This window comes from Priapulus caudatus, unplaced genomic scaffold, assembly GCF_000485595.1.
Source record: "Priapulus caudatus unplaced genomic scaffold, Priapulus_caudatus-5.0.1 Scaffold14, whole genome shotgun sequence".
Classification (NCBI taxonomy): Eukaryota; Metazoa; Priapulida; class Priapulimorpha; order Priapulimorphida; family Priapulidae; genus Priapulus; species Priapulus caudatus.
The window spans coordinates 975,583-992,069 of record NW_014577075.1 but is presented as its reverse complement, the minus strand read 5'-3'; the positions used below and the strand labels follow the sequence as shown (position 1 = coordinate 992,069).

Genomic DNA, 16,487 nt, shown 5'->3' with positions numbered 1-16,487 from the left:
GCTGAGAGGGTCTATGTCCCCCAGGGTACTGCCGGAACGTACCCTGGTTACGGTCCGGTATACCGGAATGTACCCTGGTACTATCTAATATGCCGGACCGTACCTCGCCTACTCCACTAACGAGTCTAGGGAGTCGCCTACGCCTACTCCTTAACCCTAATCCTAACCCTAACCCTAACCATATCAGATAGTTACCAGGGTAAGTTCTGGTATACCGGACCGTACCCAGGGTACGTTTTGGCAGTACCCTGGGGGACATAGACCCTATGAGCTATACTAAAGCTCCATGCAAGCATCCATACATCACATAACAAGTGTGTCGTCGATTTTTTTATTAAAATATAAACGGAGAAGAGGCTTTAATTTTTATAGATAAAGTTGTATACACGACAAGGCACGTTGAAATACCAGACTGACTGTGCACCGAACAATGGATATTACATGGTTCCTTTATATGACAAGGGTGAATATAGTCTGAGGATTGAACCACCTGCAGGCTGGAATTTTGGTAATCATGTATACTATGCTAGTGGACATAATTATACGTATGATGTCATAAATTTATGTACAGAAATTACTACTAGTAAATCACATATATATGGTCTAGTTCTATATAATAATACATGTGCTACTTCATGCATTCCTAAAAATGGTAAGAATAATTGAAACAATGTTTAGTGGATCTATATTTCCAATCTAGGAAATAAGAAATCTCTGAATTAACCAACCAGAATGATTATGAAAGATCATAAGATGCTAATGAAAATTCATGTTTTGTGGTGAGGAGCTTTTTGGGAATGTTTCTTTTTTTAGTTTCCTTATCGTTTAGACACTTGTCACCCTTATAGATTATTAAACGTGCTACTGCTCCTAAACTGTATTGGGTTTATGCTTCTTTCTGTTTTAGAGCCTGATGGTGTAGACCTGGTTGTAGATGGGACGACAGATAAGTGCAGTCGTGGGGAAGACATCAACTTCCAGTTTAAAGGTTTCTCCATATTAGGGCAGGTATGAATGAATTTGAGTAAAAATGCATATCAAGATATTAACATTGATGTAAAATCTAAACAATACGTGCAAGCACACAACCGTAGTCATGCACCTGCTCCGATAATCAGAAATCAACTTCGTAATAGGTTAAAAACATCTCATCCTATGCCAGTGAGGTCTTTACTAGCCAATCCTGACTCAAACTCCAACCACGCATCCTAGGCTGATGAGGCCTACACAAGACCTTCATGGCGAACCCCAATAATGTCCTATTCTATGTATGTTTCCCAAGTATCTACCAAAAACTCTACATGCGCTACAAAAAATTCCATATTTATATGCTAAATCACTACGAAAACTATTGTCATATTCATTGTCGTGTTCATTTTACTGCTATGCAGTATGCACTGATTAACAAGTGGTTCCTAGATATGAAGTCCTGATTCATAAAGCCCCATTTACTAAATGATAACGCCAACACTATCGTGATAGAAGTAACAGAAACCATCTGTGCACTTTGAAAACATACTCAGTGTGACTTAGTACAAGTAAGTTTACACTACAACATATAACTAACAAAACTATTCTCGCAAACAACCAGGTAATAATATGTAGCAGTCTATATGACTAGCATGTAATTAAGATAAATTTCCTTCCAAGCCCCCAAACTTAAAAACATAATACTGTTATTTCTGCTGCAGGTGACCAGTAAAGGGCAGAGTGTAGGCCCAGCCGGTGTAACTGTGTCTTTACGAAGCAAGGGCTCAACTAGTGTGTTGCAAGTGATTACATCTAATAAAGGTGGCAGGTAAATATTTATTAGCCATTTGAATGAAATCAGGACAATGAAACAGGAACTCATTAAGTTTTTGAATGAGATTTCAAGGTGTCACCATATTTTAGCAGATACAACAGATATAATATTTGAATCCAGTGAATATACACTATTGCCACTTGTATAAAGTGTGCTGAATCATGTATTACAAGTTTTGTAATCTCCACCAATCTATATAAAAGTACAAGGACATAAAATATCTTAACAATTAATAACTCTTTGTCATTTTTTCAGCTTTGAATTTTCAAAAGTTCTACCTGGTACTTATACAGTAACTGCTACACATCCTAAGTGGAAATTTGAGAAGGTAAAGAAAGGGAGTGGAGAAGGAATATCTGGTTGAATGTTGTTGTACTGTACAGGCACAGGTTCAAACATTTGGTATCTAGAAATGAAAGCATTATAAATTGCGATTGTATGTATCATTATGTAACTTGCAACTTGTTATTTGCAGGATGCAGTTTCTGTAACAATATCGAAAGACAATGGAAACATTTCTGGACTTATGGTGTCAGGTTATGATATTATGGTATGAAATTTTATAATGGTTTAGCTGCTTGATTGGGAATATGGGTTATTATTAGAGAGGCCCTAACTGTATGTTTATCTTATTCATATATCATCATATATAATATTATCATTTTACTTTTTTTTTAATACATCACTTCTAAATATAGTCAGTGCTAAAATCATTAAAATTTGTATATATTTTTATTACTGATCAATTTTTTATATTATTTATGAGCCAGATTATGATGAAACTAGCGGGATACCCGGCGTTGCCCGGGGAAATCAGTGGCGTTACTCGGTTGGTGACCGCTTGGTTGAAAGGAAAATGCCCAAAAAATCTAACTATCTATCTATGCATGCATCTATTCATCCATCCCATTCCATCCCATCCCATCCCATCGCACCACATCCCATCCCATCCCATCCCATATCCCATGCCATCCCATGCCATGTCATGCCATCCCATCCCATGCCATCCCATCCCATGCCATCGCATGCCATCCCATCCCATCCCATCCCAAACACTAACAAAATAATAAGAAATCAAAAGATAAAAGACATTAAAAATTAAAAATAAAAATAAAAAATATAATATAATACATACTAAAGAGGTAGGTAAAGGGAAAATAAGTTTCCCAGCCGGGACTCGAATTCGGAATCCCAGTGTAGGAGACGGATGTTCTAGCGGTTAGGCCACTGTGCCGCAAAGGGTATACAGAATGGATTTCATGGATTTCATGGATTTCAGATGGAATTTTTATCAATTTTTAACTTTTTAACTTTTAAAATTTTGTTTCAGCCAGAACCACCTCCCAGATGTGCTGATTCTGAAAATATCTTTAGTTTTCTTCTAGGCTGCGGAGTTCTCTAGTTATGCGAGTACGGACTAATTCGGCTGAACAACTTTATATATATAGATTTTCCTCTAGGCTGCGGAGTTCTCTAGTTATGCGAGTACGGACTAATTCGGCTGAACAACTTTATATATATAGACATCACTATTCTGTATGGAATGATAAACAACAGTGTGGGTGCACAATGCTTGGAATGCAATCATATTGTTTCCATTATCATATTGAAATTGCTTGTTTGAATACAGGGGCAAGTGACGAGTGATGGTGAACCTATCAGATCTGTCACATTTCTTTTGTTCTCTGATGTCATATCGAGTAAGGTAGGGTGAAAGATAAATATTTCTGAATTCGTGTGTATAAAATGTGCATGCCTAGAAAAATTCATTCATGTTTAGGATATTGTCAATTAAATAAGCTAGCAATTTCTTCTATAGCTTCCATCTATTCATATATTTATCCATATCAGGGGTGAATGAGCTACTAAACTTAATAGATCAAGATCTGTGACCTCGTAGATCGTTTACTCCTAATTCATATGCATTTCGAGTATCTGATCAGTTTTAGATGTATGATGTACTACGTATAGTCTATATATCATTATGGTTGTGGTATCGAATTTTGGTGCTTGATAAAAAAATGCCTGTAGTAGGCTATTTGCAGAGCTGTTATGTGGAGGTCGTGGACTATGTTTTTTCTTATACTAAACTTTTGAAATCAGCCTGCTATGAATTCTTCACACTGATGTTACCAGACATCATTCTTTTGATTTCCTATGCAATGTAGAAAGTGCTGCAGTTTACCACTGCCTTATGGCCGCAATATGCGCATCTAAACGCTAATTTCTCTAGTACTAGACTAGCAAATACTTCGTGTCATGCATTATCACACTACCTTATGACAAAATAAACTCTAGTTCCTTCCATTTCACTGCGCGTTTGCTTAAAACCCACAAGAAAGAGGTGCGAAATCTGGCAATCTGGCGCCAACGCCGAATTGTTTGCCAAACAATTTAGCTCCGAATTGGTTAGGTGACGTCACATGTTGCTACGGGTTGCATTTGCTGTACGGTTGCGTGGCAGAGCAACACGAACGTGTCAACAACATCGGAGAATTTCAACAACATTGGAGGTATTTTCAAATACCTTTTATAAGACAACGCGCAGTGAAATGGGAGGAACCAGAGTTTATTTTGTCATAAGGTAGTATGATTATGCATGACACGAAGTATTTGCTCGTCTAGTACTGGAGAAATTAGCGTTTGGATGCGCATATTGCGGCTTCAATATTGTTACCAATTCCTGTATATCTGCTGTGTATTCATTGCTATCATTTACATAGACACAGAGGCAATTCCCACCTAGAATTCAGGGTAATTGGATAAAAATCAGAGACTGTTAAGATATGTAAAAACCTGGGGATTATGCTAAACATACTCTGTTGTATACAAGTAGTGCAACTTAGATGAATAATACATTCAGAAGATTCATGAATTGATGATATATATTTATAACTCAGGAAGCGTGCTCCTTCCAGTTCAGCTATAGTAAAAGGCATCTTGCGTGTAATAGATTGACGTGTCTATGGGAAATCGTAGAGCTTTTATCATGGCACATGACCTCGCTAAGCCTTACTATAGTCTCATGTTGATTGTCTGACAGCAGGAGGTACAGGGATGTGACAAATCGCCAGTGCATGAGTATGACATGTCAGGTGTTGCCAGCCATTACCTGTGCTTTGTCACCTCGGGCGACGACGGCAGGTTTGTGTTCCCAACGCTTCAACCTGGCTCCTACACGCTGCTGCCATACTACAGGGGCGAGCACATTGTGTTTGACGTCGTTCCAGCGAAGCTTGCTTTCACGGTCGAGCATAGCAGTCTCGTACTGAGCGTAAGTATCCATGTGTCAGATATACCTATCCCTGTACAGGACGTGAAATTTTTTTTCCCACTTGAGTTCCGGACCCACCATAGATAGTGTTTTGTAATAAATGGTTCTTATATATATGGTTGGATTATAGTTAGTGTTAGGGTTCGTGTACGTGTTAGGGTTAGGGATAGAGGGTATTCATTTTACATTGTTGCTTCGAGGAAGTCGAGTGAATGGAGTGCGCTGATTGGCTGTGGTCCGGAACTCAAGTGGGGAAAAAAATTTTGCGTACAGGACTGGCTGGTGTCATGTCTCACACCATCACGTGTGTCAGGAGCACCATTGTGCCACATGCACTGACTGTTCCATGAAAGTTTATCAAGTTCAGTTCATACTATTAGATAACTTTTTAATGAGCAAATAAAATAACTAATATTGTACAAAATTATGATATTGTTGGTAGTTTCTAAAGTGAAAATGCTATAGAGCAAACTGTTAAATAAAAGTAATGTTCTGCATGATTGCAAGCTATTGTGTGCCTAAAATGTATAAAAACTGCACATTTATTACGTAAAACCTTTGAACTAGAAACAATTGAACTGTTATACACAACTCCATCTATGAAAATGACCGTTAAATAATGGACTCATCAAATGGCCAGATCAAAAAATACTTGCGTATTTGGAATAAATTATGGTTATAAAATTAGGGTACCATTGCTACCTGTAATCTTACATTATTATTAGAAATTAATTTGAATCTTGCCTCTGAATTGACATTTGCAGGATATCTTTCAAGTTCAAGGGTTCTCTGTTAGTGGGAAGGTTGTAGCATCAAAATCGGTAAGTTTTCATTGTTAATAAAATATAGCAATCAACACACAGTATCACATCAAAGTTGTAACAGAGATGTACAGAGTGAAAATGTAAAGCGGAGACAAGAGTACTGAAATTGAAAATTTATCGTGATTTGCTAGTTGTAACGATGATGTTAGAAGATGAACATGTTACATGCGCTTGTTACCAATTGTTTACACTGTCTCATATATAGGGTCCTGGTGTAGAAGGTGCAGCAATTTCCATCAATGGCAAGCAGCAAGCTTTGACGAACAAAGATGGCATCTATCATCTTGACAGCATGAGAACTGGAACCTACACATTTGCGGTACAATAAATAATTCATTAATCACTTTATTCTCAATACTCATTAGGTTTATTACTATTGAAATTCCTATTTGGGAGTGGAAAGCCACACTCACAAGCTTTCATATAGTAGTTTTACGGCAGATATTAATCGACTTCTCTGGTTGGCATTTTATTTGCTATTAGTTTGATCGGACGATGATGTTATAATCAGAATTGTGTCATCTTATTGACCCTGTTTTTCTGCAGGTTACAAAGCAGCATATATTGTTTAAGCCAGTCACAGTTAGAATCACGCCAAACACTCCAAGGCTACCTGACGTCGTTGCTGCAAAGTAAGCTTTAGAACAATATTGGACTACATATACATAGTGAATCGGTTCTGTAGTAACTACATTATTTGCCACCTCTATGAGCCTGCTTATTCTATTGGGGTATGTCAAGCATTTTATGCTATCCCAAGCTAGCTGCTAACCAATGTATGAGTGTGTAAATTATTGTAATGTGGTCTCTTAACTGGATTAATTATAGATGCATGGATTCCTTTGAAGATATTTACACCTTAAATTTTGTTATCATTACTTCATCAAATAACGTGTTAGATGGTTTAAGCAGTGCTGAGTGTAATTTTCTCATTTTCCTCTAGCTTCAGTGTATGTGGCACTGTGGCAATAACAGCATTGCCAGAGGGTTTGCCTGCTGTTCCAAGGAGAAAACTCATCCTTACCCATGTAGATATTAAAAGCGACATGGTATCGATAACAACGGATGCAGGTGGAAAATTCTGCACACAGTTACCACCAGGAAAATACACGTTGAAGGTATTGTCTGAAACTTTTGATAGATTGTCTGAACTGAAGTTTCTCGATTAGCAATCATTTTAAATTTTGTGTCTGTGGCTTCTATAGGAAATCACTACTTGATACTGAAACTATAATTGATAACAAACTCAAGATTCTGTAGAAGAGTACAACTGAATTAGCTGGTGTGGTTACTATGGTTACAGGTTGCGATCACAAGCGATGAGTTAAAGGCAGGGCTTTCACTGACCCCAACGGAACATTCACTGAGCGTGATCGATGCTCCCATACTTGATATTGACTTCCATCAGTTCAAGGCTACTGTGTCTGGAAGCCTGCACTGCATGGGTAGGTTCCGTGTAGAGTGAATGCTAGCTGATGATGTTAACTAAGGAGATGGCATGCAATGCTGCCATTCACTTGCTTCATCCCTGTCTTGCGTGCTCAATACATGACGTGTGATATTTTAACCATAAATAGATTTGGTGAGTATACCAAAATGAAGGTGTTAACCATAGTAACAGTTGCTTCCTTCTACAGAAAAGTGCCAGCCAATGCAAGTGTCAATAGTGCAACAGGGTAAGGTAGATGAGGAACCCATTGCTGCACTTGATGTTGGTGGCAGCAGAACAGATTTTAAGTTTGATGATGTCTTGCCAGGAAAGTACACAGGTAAGGAGGACATCTCATTTGGTACTATTATCATCAATCGTAAATGTGAAGTGTGTTGACATTTGTCTTCTGTATTGCATCTTATCAATGCATGCACCTATATGGATTAGTAAGTGCTCAAATGAATATGTCACTGTTTAGTTATTGGGAGTGGGATCTCACCAACCACGCGCAACCAGCAGGTATTCAAACTATGACTCATTGCCTTGTGTGTAGTGGTGTTGCTACATGACAACTGGTGCTGGAAGAAAAAACGTATTGATGTGGAAGTGCTCGACAAAGACGTCATTGACGTCAAGTTTCAGCATACCGGCTATATCATATCTTGTACATCATCTCATCCTCTGCAACTGGTAAGTTACTCTTTCACCATCTTCCTCTTGCTTCCCTCACCCCTGACCCTCACCACTTCTCTTTTTCTCTCAACTTCTTCTCCTCCTCTCTCATTCTTTCAAATGATGTTACTATTAAAAGCATGGATCTGTATAATCATGGTAAACATTTTTAGTGATTATATATCATGGACGATATATAGTTACTGTGTAGATAGCCATCATAACACAATTTGAATAGTTCTGCCTCTTGCAATAATCTCTTACTATGAAATTTTCTGGAATATGTGCTCAAATATCAAGCTGCCTAGATGATGCTTACATGATCTTTGGAAAGCCCAATGCAAATAATCCAAAACTTCATTATAATTTGTTACACCAATTTTTGAATTGGCATTTGCATGTTTTCTTGACAGGGCTATAGCCAAGCAGGGAAATCTGGTGAAACGATCAATGTGGTTAAGGGTATCAACAAATTCTGTTTACCACAGCCAGGTAAGCTAGCAAGCATAGGGGTTGAATTACTCTATAATGCCTTGCCTGCTGTTCATTCCTTTACCTTACTCGATTGTTATCTTACTGACATATGTATGATATATATAGTGCATGTCTATGAATATACCATGTGCACAAAATTTGTTGTGTAGTTGGCATGTTTATTAAACAATAATTCGTCTAAGAGTGGTTTTAGAAGCTTTGACAATGACAGTGACAGTGACATGACAGTGTAGGTGTTTTAACTAGGCTTTCTTATTTAGGCATCTACACTCTGCTGCCTAGTTCCTGTCACGAGTTTGAGCAGGCTTCCTACAAGTTTGACACAACAGCACCCAGCATCATTGTGCTGAATGCTGTGCGCCACCTGGTGTCGGGATTCATCAATACTGATTACAACACGACATCGATACAAGTGAACGTTCGGACAACACTTAGCTCCTCAGCGCCTCATCTTAAAGCGCCGAGGAAAGGTTCAGGAGAGTTCCACTTCTCCTACATGGGCAGGTAGGATTGAGCATGTGCAATGCAGTGCTACTATCAGGGTCAGTATCCCATAATCTATACATAAATGTGTTTAGGTACCTACATAGAACCTACTATTTGCGTATATGAGTGGCCGTTTTGGTTCAAGGATAGAGAACATGGGTCCCAATAAAACTAATGTCATTTACATCAATATAAATATGATATTATATCAATATAATTGGTTATGGTTATGGTTATGGTTAGGGTTAGGGTTAGGATTAGGGTTTAGGTTAGGGTTAGGGTTAGGGTTAGGCACATTGGTTTTATTGGGACCCATGTTCTCTATCCTTGGGCCGTTAGGGCCAGGGTTAGAATTAGGGTTAGGGTTAGGCACATTGGTTTTATTGGGACCCATGTTCTCTATCCTTGGGCCGACGTTTTTAGCAGCTACGTTGCTGCCATCGTGCATGCAACCTATCAGGAGTAGATAATAGGGAGGAGTGTGACATCAATAAACAAGGGAAATTCGTCATTTACTAGCCTTATAATACCTACGATTTACTACACGTAACTCATCCAACTTGAGCTCAAATCGGACACAGTACATTCGCCAATCATCGTGCGAAATCGTTTCCTCGTAGACACCCGCAATCCGGAGATACAGCCTAAAACGTACGACACGATTCTCCATTCTCTGGCCATCAATCCAACGCCATTGCGCGCCTATAATTCAAACAAAAGGCAGCTACCTAACGCGCTATTGCTAACTGAGCGAGGCATGTGGCTCGCTGGGAGATTAGGCATGAACACTCGGCGAGATAACCTTTGACCCGGTATACAGCTACACAGGCCACCTTTGTACATAGCTGGCATGCCTTCACGCACGCACGCCAACCGCATGATTAGCTCGTCGAGTGTTGCGTCGATCTCCAATCTCCCTGCGAGCCACAACGCCACATTCAGCTATCCGAGAGAGCAAACACAGCGACTGCGCGGCAGTGTTGCTGCCTTTTGTCTGAATTATAGGCGCCCAATGGCGTTGGATTGATGGCCAGAGATTGGAGAATCGTGTCGTACGTTTTAGGCTATATCTCCGGATTGCGGGTGTCTACGAGGAAACGATTTCGCACGATGATTGGCGAATGTACTGTGTCCGATTTGAGCTCAAGTTGGATGAGTTACGTGTAGTAAATCGTAGGTATTATAAGGCTAGTAAATGACGAATTTCCCTTGTTTATTGATGTCACACTCCTCCCTATTATCTACTCCTGAACCTATTTATTTCACCGTGTGTGTGTTATAAGGTTGTGAAATTATAGGTAACTCCCAATTTACATTATTTTACATGTGTTTTTAGAGTAGTTTTCATTGATACTTTTTAAGGATTTATGCAGTCTTGCATTAAGAATAGTGTGAGTAGCAACAAGTGCTATCGATAGAACATCATTAGCACAAAACAATAACAACAACAATAAAAAATCACAGCAGTGTTTTACAGTTCAACAATTAATTTGCTTAATTATAATGCATCGGTTTTTGAAATTTCTGTATCAGTAATAAGTATTCAATTTCTTTTTTTATTTAATTGTTGCAATTATTATTACATTGAAGCCATTAAAATAATTTGAAGAAATTTCAGTGTGTTACAAAAAATGTACTGTATGTCATTTATACGAGGTGCAGAAAACAAAAATGTTACTGACACTGAAGGAAAATGAACTCTGGCCTTCGGGGCCATAGCCTAAGAAAGTTTGTGTAAAATGGGGTGGGGCAAATTTCGTTAATCAGGAATGAGGTGGGAATGTTTTTTTATGGGTTTAAGAATTATTCTATGAATGATGAGCTTAGAATGCATGGTAATCTTTTTGGTTGCATCTTTTTATCGTGTGCTGCAATCATAGTCATCATTGTTTCTTTGCGCAGAAATGGTGAGGAAGTCACATTCACACCCACGCATGGCCAACTGCTCTTCTACCCTCCCAGCCAACATGCAGTCATTCATTCAGAATGCTTGCAAAATAGTGTTAAGTTTAGAGCAGAACTAGGCATATTTCTGGATGGCTTCGTGACCCCAGCACTTGCTGGGGTTGCGGTGACGGTGACGTCAAATGAAGACCCGAACCTTAAAGTTACCATCGATACAGATACCAAAGGAAAATACAGGTAAGATGTGTTCAGAGAAACCAAAATATTTGCCAGTGCTTATGCCGTGATAGTATCACAACATTTATGTGTATTATATTTTATGTAGTGATATTGGTAACATGATATTAGATAGTATTAGGTCACAATTTATATATACAAAGTAATATAGCATAACAGCATGTTCTTGTTTCTGAAGTATCTTTTATTTATTAAAGGGAACAACTGTACTTACTGTATAACAAATCGTCTATACCCACACGTACTTGTTACCAGATACCTAATTTAATTGTTATAATTAATTATTCATCAACGCTACGAAATTTGAACGGCGCATTGACACCCGCTACCGTGCCGCCACCCTGGAAAAGTTGCGCATTTCCCAATATATTTTGCACGTTACAGACTGAGGACTAATCACAAAGGTGCAATTATATTTATACCTAAATGCTATTTAACCGAACGATGTTTATTTTAGGACAAATTTATCCATAATATAACTGAAACTATATGTCGTTTATAAGATATTACAATCCTTTTGCTTTTAAATTAATAAATAAGAAACACCCTCGGTCTGTAGCCCTTGGCTGAAAAGACGTTTTGCACAACTTTTCAGATCATGTGCTTTGAGTGGCGCCACCGTCGTTGTAATCAAACTGTAGTCGTTAGTTTTAAAACATTAAAAAAAAGTTTTTTCGAATGGCCCTGTCACACGCTGGCATACGCTGAACTATCGATGTTTTTTCCAATTTTGGGCGTATACATAGCGTATTCATAACGAGTTGGACGTATACATAGCGTATTCATAACGAGTTGGACGTATACTTAACGTATATAGAACGTTTCGATAACTTATAGATAACTTATACCAACGAATGCTTAGCGTGTTGCCGGCGTTCACAACTTATGCCCAACGATAGTCTAACTTAGTCCTAGCGATAAATCATAACGATTAGTCATAGCGCGCGGCAGCGTATCGCCGACGATCACGTGTTCGACCTCTTCTTCTCCTCTTCTTCTCCTGGCTCTATTGGCACGCAACTGGTACAGTGTCAAATCGATGAGGTCATGCTGATGTTGGAGAACAGCTAGTAGGTATTCTCGTCTCAGCCTTGCCGGATCCTCCATCTCTCGGATGACATGGACATCTGCTCACCATGGAGTCTTGAGGAGTACTGACGGGTTCCTCCTGTGAACCCCATTTTTATACATACCAATTCCCCTAAACGCTGCCAATATGCCATTATACGGTAGCTGTAAGTTAGAAACACGTTCAGTAAGTTCTGTGGTCGTCCGGAACACGTCAAATGCGTCTACATACGTCAATATGCGTTGGAGATAAGTTCGATATAAGTTACTCACAGGTTCAAAGCACGTTACTCATAGGTTAGAAATAAGTTTTGGGTACGCTAGACATTATCTCGACGTATTTCGACTTATGAGTAAATTACAAGTAACGTGTGTGAACGTGTGTCAACGATCGCATAACTTACCTACAACTTATGGCCCGCGTATGCGGGACGTATGAGCCATATGCTGGCATACGTCGAAAATTGTATGCACAAATTTTTTTGACGACTTCGCCGTACTACGACGTATACCAGCGTGCTTCAGTGTGCTTCAGCGTGCTCTTAACTTATACAAAACTTACCCATAACTTATTCGACGTACGCCAGCGTTTTAGAGAAATTTTGATACGTCGGCATACGCTGGCTAAATCGTCAAGGTGTGACAGGGCCATAATGGTGATTGAACCATGAAACTTTTTATGTAGCGTAATTTTAACCAAAATTAACTGAAAATAACCCTAGAACCTAGAATAAAGGATTTAATTAATAACCATTAAAGGATTAAAAACAACCCTTTAATTAATAACCATTCTTTAGTATCAAATCCTTACATAGCTGTCTTAATAGTTTTTAGCTCATCTGACATAGTCAGATGCAGCTTGTAGAATCGCATGAGCGTGCGTCCGTCCATGCGTCCGTGCGTGCGTGCGTCCGTCAACAGTTGGGCACAAATCTAAACGGCTCGATGTACGGGCACGATATTCGGGACGTGGGGGTGGGGGTAATCTGAAAACGAGTTGGGATGCCGAAGCTGGAGGTCAAAGGTCAATGTGGCACAGGGCAGATTTTAGACATTTTCTGAGGACATGGTCTGACGAAGCGATTGAAAAACTTTTTTGTTTCAGCGGTGACCTAGCATTTTTATGGCTTTATTGAAAGGACCATGAAATGTACTTTCTGCTGACATGCGAAGAGTAAGTGTCGGATAACTTTTTGACCCTCAAGAGGAGGGTTAAACATGGATTTGTTGACTGTTAACAAAGGACTGAACTGCTTTTGCTATTGTGGATGTGAGGCTACAGTTGCACAGTTCAATTGCAAAGGCAAATGTTTGCTGAACAAGGTTTACGCTCCTTAAATCATATTATTTTCTAAAGCAGTCTGTATTAGCACCCTGAGTAGCACCCTGTATTAGCACACTGTAATGAACCCTGAATGCTCGCGTGGGTAGGCAAAAACATGGGGGAAGCCCATTACGCATGCATGGGGGTGAACTGGCACTATTCTAATCATAATTATTGCCTGGCAACCTGCAATGCAGATGTGTTAACTCACAGCTGAGCGAAATTCTCGCCTGCCTGAATATACTTGGATTTCAGCAACTCAATGGAGTGAGGTTATCACGCACGAAGGGTGATGCCATCTTTGATTATTGATGACACTTACACGCGCCATCTCGCGGCAACTGCTTTTGCTATTAGAGCCCCCTCCACCCGCCCCCTCCCCCCACTCTTTCCCCACCACCACCACTACGCTCGCGCTCGACGCATATCCATGATAACATGTTAATATAGCGAAGTCATTAAAGTTACACAGCTGTATATTTATTACTGTACTACCGGTATAGCAATGCCTAGCTATCATAGATTTTAGATCTGTATTAGTAGTATCCTAGATATATGCTCTGAGCGCGAACGCGGTGATGGGAGGGTGCTCTTCATTCGTTTGCCAGTGAGTTTAGCATCAGAACACCTGCCATCAGGTGAGCGCTGTCGCTCTGCGGCACTTGTTTTTTGTTATTGTTGGTAGATAAAGTCAAGTGTGGAATTCCATTGTTTGTTGCATAGGGTGGGACCACTTCATAAGGATGCAGCATATATCATACAAGCCCACAAGCCTGGTTATATCATCACAGAAATAGAGAATAACTCTGGTAACTTCAAAGCCTTCAAGTTGGCACAGATCGTTATCAAGGTAGTAGACGAATCCAATGTCCCTCTACAGGGAGTGCTGCTGTCACTCAGTGGTGGGAAATTCAGGAGCAACCGAGTCACAATGGAGTAAGAACTATTTAGCAAATTTTAACATAAAGCCTAGCGTATGTTAGGTGTGCGATTAAATGCAACTGTGAACAATTGGGTTTTTGGCATCTGGGAGAATGCAGAAGCAACTATGAGCACAAAATAGGATGCCAGTTTTTTGACCTGTGGCCTTGGAAAATAAAAAATATCCCAGGTTAAATAGTAGAACATATTCTGTGATTGAGCTATCTATGTGTGCAATTAGCTGGTTGTCACTGTTAGTAGATTATTGTTAGTATTTCATTTTTATGTCGTTCAATTGAACACAATTTCATTTATTTCCTTGTCGCTGGTAAAGTTTTGACATAGCACTCTGTAAAACCAGTTGCAGATAGTTGAGTTACTTCCAGCCACTTGCCCAACATATGCTTAGGTTTAGGCCTGTGGCATTGGGAAATTTACACCTGTACAATTTGTGTAATGTATATTTATCTGCTATTTATCACAATTTTTATTTTGTCTGATCATTTTTATTTTTTATTTAGATCTTACTTTATTAGTACTTACATATATTGTCACCAGATTAATTGGACGTAACAAACGACGTTTATAATTTGTAGAACATTCCGTGTATATTTTTATCTACAATAATATAGCGCACAAGAAAGCATATTTAACAGTTAACAAGTATACTATAGGAAGAATATCATCTATTTTGTCTATGTTTTAGGAATGGGACATTGCTGTTTAGTGGACTCTCCCCAGGCCAGTACTTCCTCAGGCCTGTTATGAAAGAATACAGTTTTGAACCACCGTCCCAAATGATAGAAGTTGCAGAAGGGTCAAATGTCGACTTGAAAGTTCTAGCCGTGCGAATTGCTTTTAGGTCTGTTCAGCACATTATTATAAATTTAGCATGTCGTGTCATTTTTTACCTACAATTATGAATTTGATTTCTGCAAAATTGTGAGTGATGGTTACGTATTTTGCAATCTGGTGCAATGCTGTAACGATGTCAGGTACATCTTGCACTAAAAACACTGTAGAAGAAATCCTTACTTTAGGTTTTATATATTAGAGTGGTTCTATCAAATATGGTTTTGATAGTCTATTAGATTATACAATAGAATTACAGAACTAACTGCAATCAAGTAATACTTTAAAAAAACATACCATAGTTGTATAAAACGAGAGCCGTTTTGTTTTCAGTTGCTATGGATATGTCTTGTCTCTAAGTGGAGAGGCGGAAGCAAACATTTTCGTAGAAGCTGTTGGTACAGGTGACTGTAAGCAGTACCAAGAGGAATGCACAAGTGAGGCCAACGGAGGTTACAGGATTAGAGGCCTTATGGTAAGCGGCGGCAAACGGACAAAAATGTCTGTACCCAACTAAATTAGAAGGGTATCTAAAGTATTTCCAGCTATACTCGCCTAATTAAAATAATTGTAAAGGTTCTTAGCAATCCTCTTAAGTATTCAGACTGCTAGTATGTTTTATTCTCCTCATTAATTTCCCCTTTATTATTGATATCTATATCAAGATCTATATGCTACAGTTCTGTCCAATGGATCATTATAGAAATAATGTAAGATATAAAACCAAATGCAGAGCAATTTAAATTTAGTTAAAATTATCAGTAACAGAAGAGAAATATGTTATCAGTTACCATGATGGCTTTAGTTAGTTTTTGCCCTTGTGCAGTATCACAGCTGTTTAGTCTGTTGGCTTAGCACATAAACTTTTGTTTCGCAGCCACAATGCATCTACCACTTGCGTATCAAGTCTGGTGAAAATGTGAACACGCATATTCATCGGTCAACTCCAGCATTCCGCGAAGTGCGTGCAGTCAAGACTGATCTACATGATGTTAACCTGATTGTGTTCCGACCCCTTACCCAAATGGATGTGACAGTGCACGTCATTGCTGCCCAGGAGTACTGGCAAGGTCTTAAGGTCTGCTGTTGGAATCGATTGCATCTCAGTTTTGTTTGATAGTCATCCAAAAGGTCGCAGAAATGTCTGCTAACGTCCCTACACAGTTCTCATCTCTGACGAGTTCAAGCAATTG

General features: G+C 39.1%; 1 protein-coding gene across 2 annotated transcripts in view; it reads left to right on the top strand.

The window, feature by feature from the left end:
• The window catches only part of LOC106809241 (nodal modulator 3-like), a 30,165-nt gene that overhangs the window by 11,702 nt on the left and 1,976 nt on the right, over positions 1-16,487 (top strand). Inside the window, exons 2-22 of one of the 2 annotated variants that reach the window (XM_014812256.1) lie at positions 373-508; positions 908-1,008; positions 1,692-1,798; positions 2,060-2,132; positions 2,280-2,354; positions 3,435-3,509; positions 4,851-5,078; positions 5,843-5,899; positions 6,108-6,221; positions 6,449-6,534; positions 6,846-7,020; positions 7,206-7,347; positions 7,540-7,671; positions 7,888-8,024; positions 8,420-8,498; positions 8,762-9,005; positions 10,890-11,129; positions 14,245-14,457; positions 15,149-15,304; positions 15,628-15,769; positions 16,172-16,372. In XM_014812256.1, coding sequence (XP_014667742.1) covers positions 373-508; positions 908-1,008; positions 1,692-1,798; positions 2,060-2,132; positions 2,280-2,354; positions 3,435-3,509; positions 4,851-5,078; positions 5,843-5,899; positions 6,108-6,221; positions 6,449-6,534; positions 6,846-7,020; positions 7,206-7,347; positions 7,540-7,671; positions 7,888-8,024; positions 8,420-8,498; positions 8,762-9,005; positions 10,890-11,129; positions 14,245-14,457; positions 15,149-15,304; positions 15,628-15,769; positions 16,172-16,372 — 2,913 coding nt within the window. Of the gene's footprint in view, positions 1-372; positions 509-907; positions 1,009-1,691; positions 1,799-2,059; positions 2,133-2,279; positions 2,355-3,434; positions 3,510-4,847; positions 5,079-5,842; positions 5,900-6,107; positions 6,222-6,448; positions 6,535-6,845; positions 7,021-7,205; positions 7,348-7,539; positions 7,672-7,887; positions 8,025-8,419; positions 8,499-8,761; positions 9,006-10,889; positions 11,130-14,244; positions 14,458-15,148; positions 15,305-15,627; positions 15,770-16,171; positions 16,373-16,487 lie in introns of both variants that reach the window. The other variant, XM_014812249.1, reaches the window with a different exon arrangement.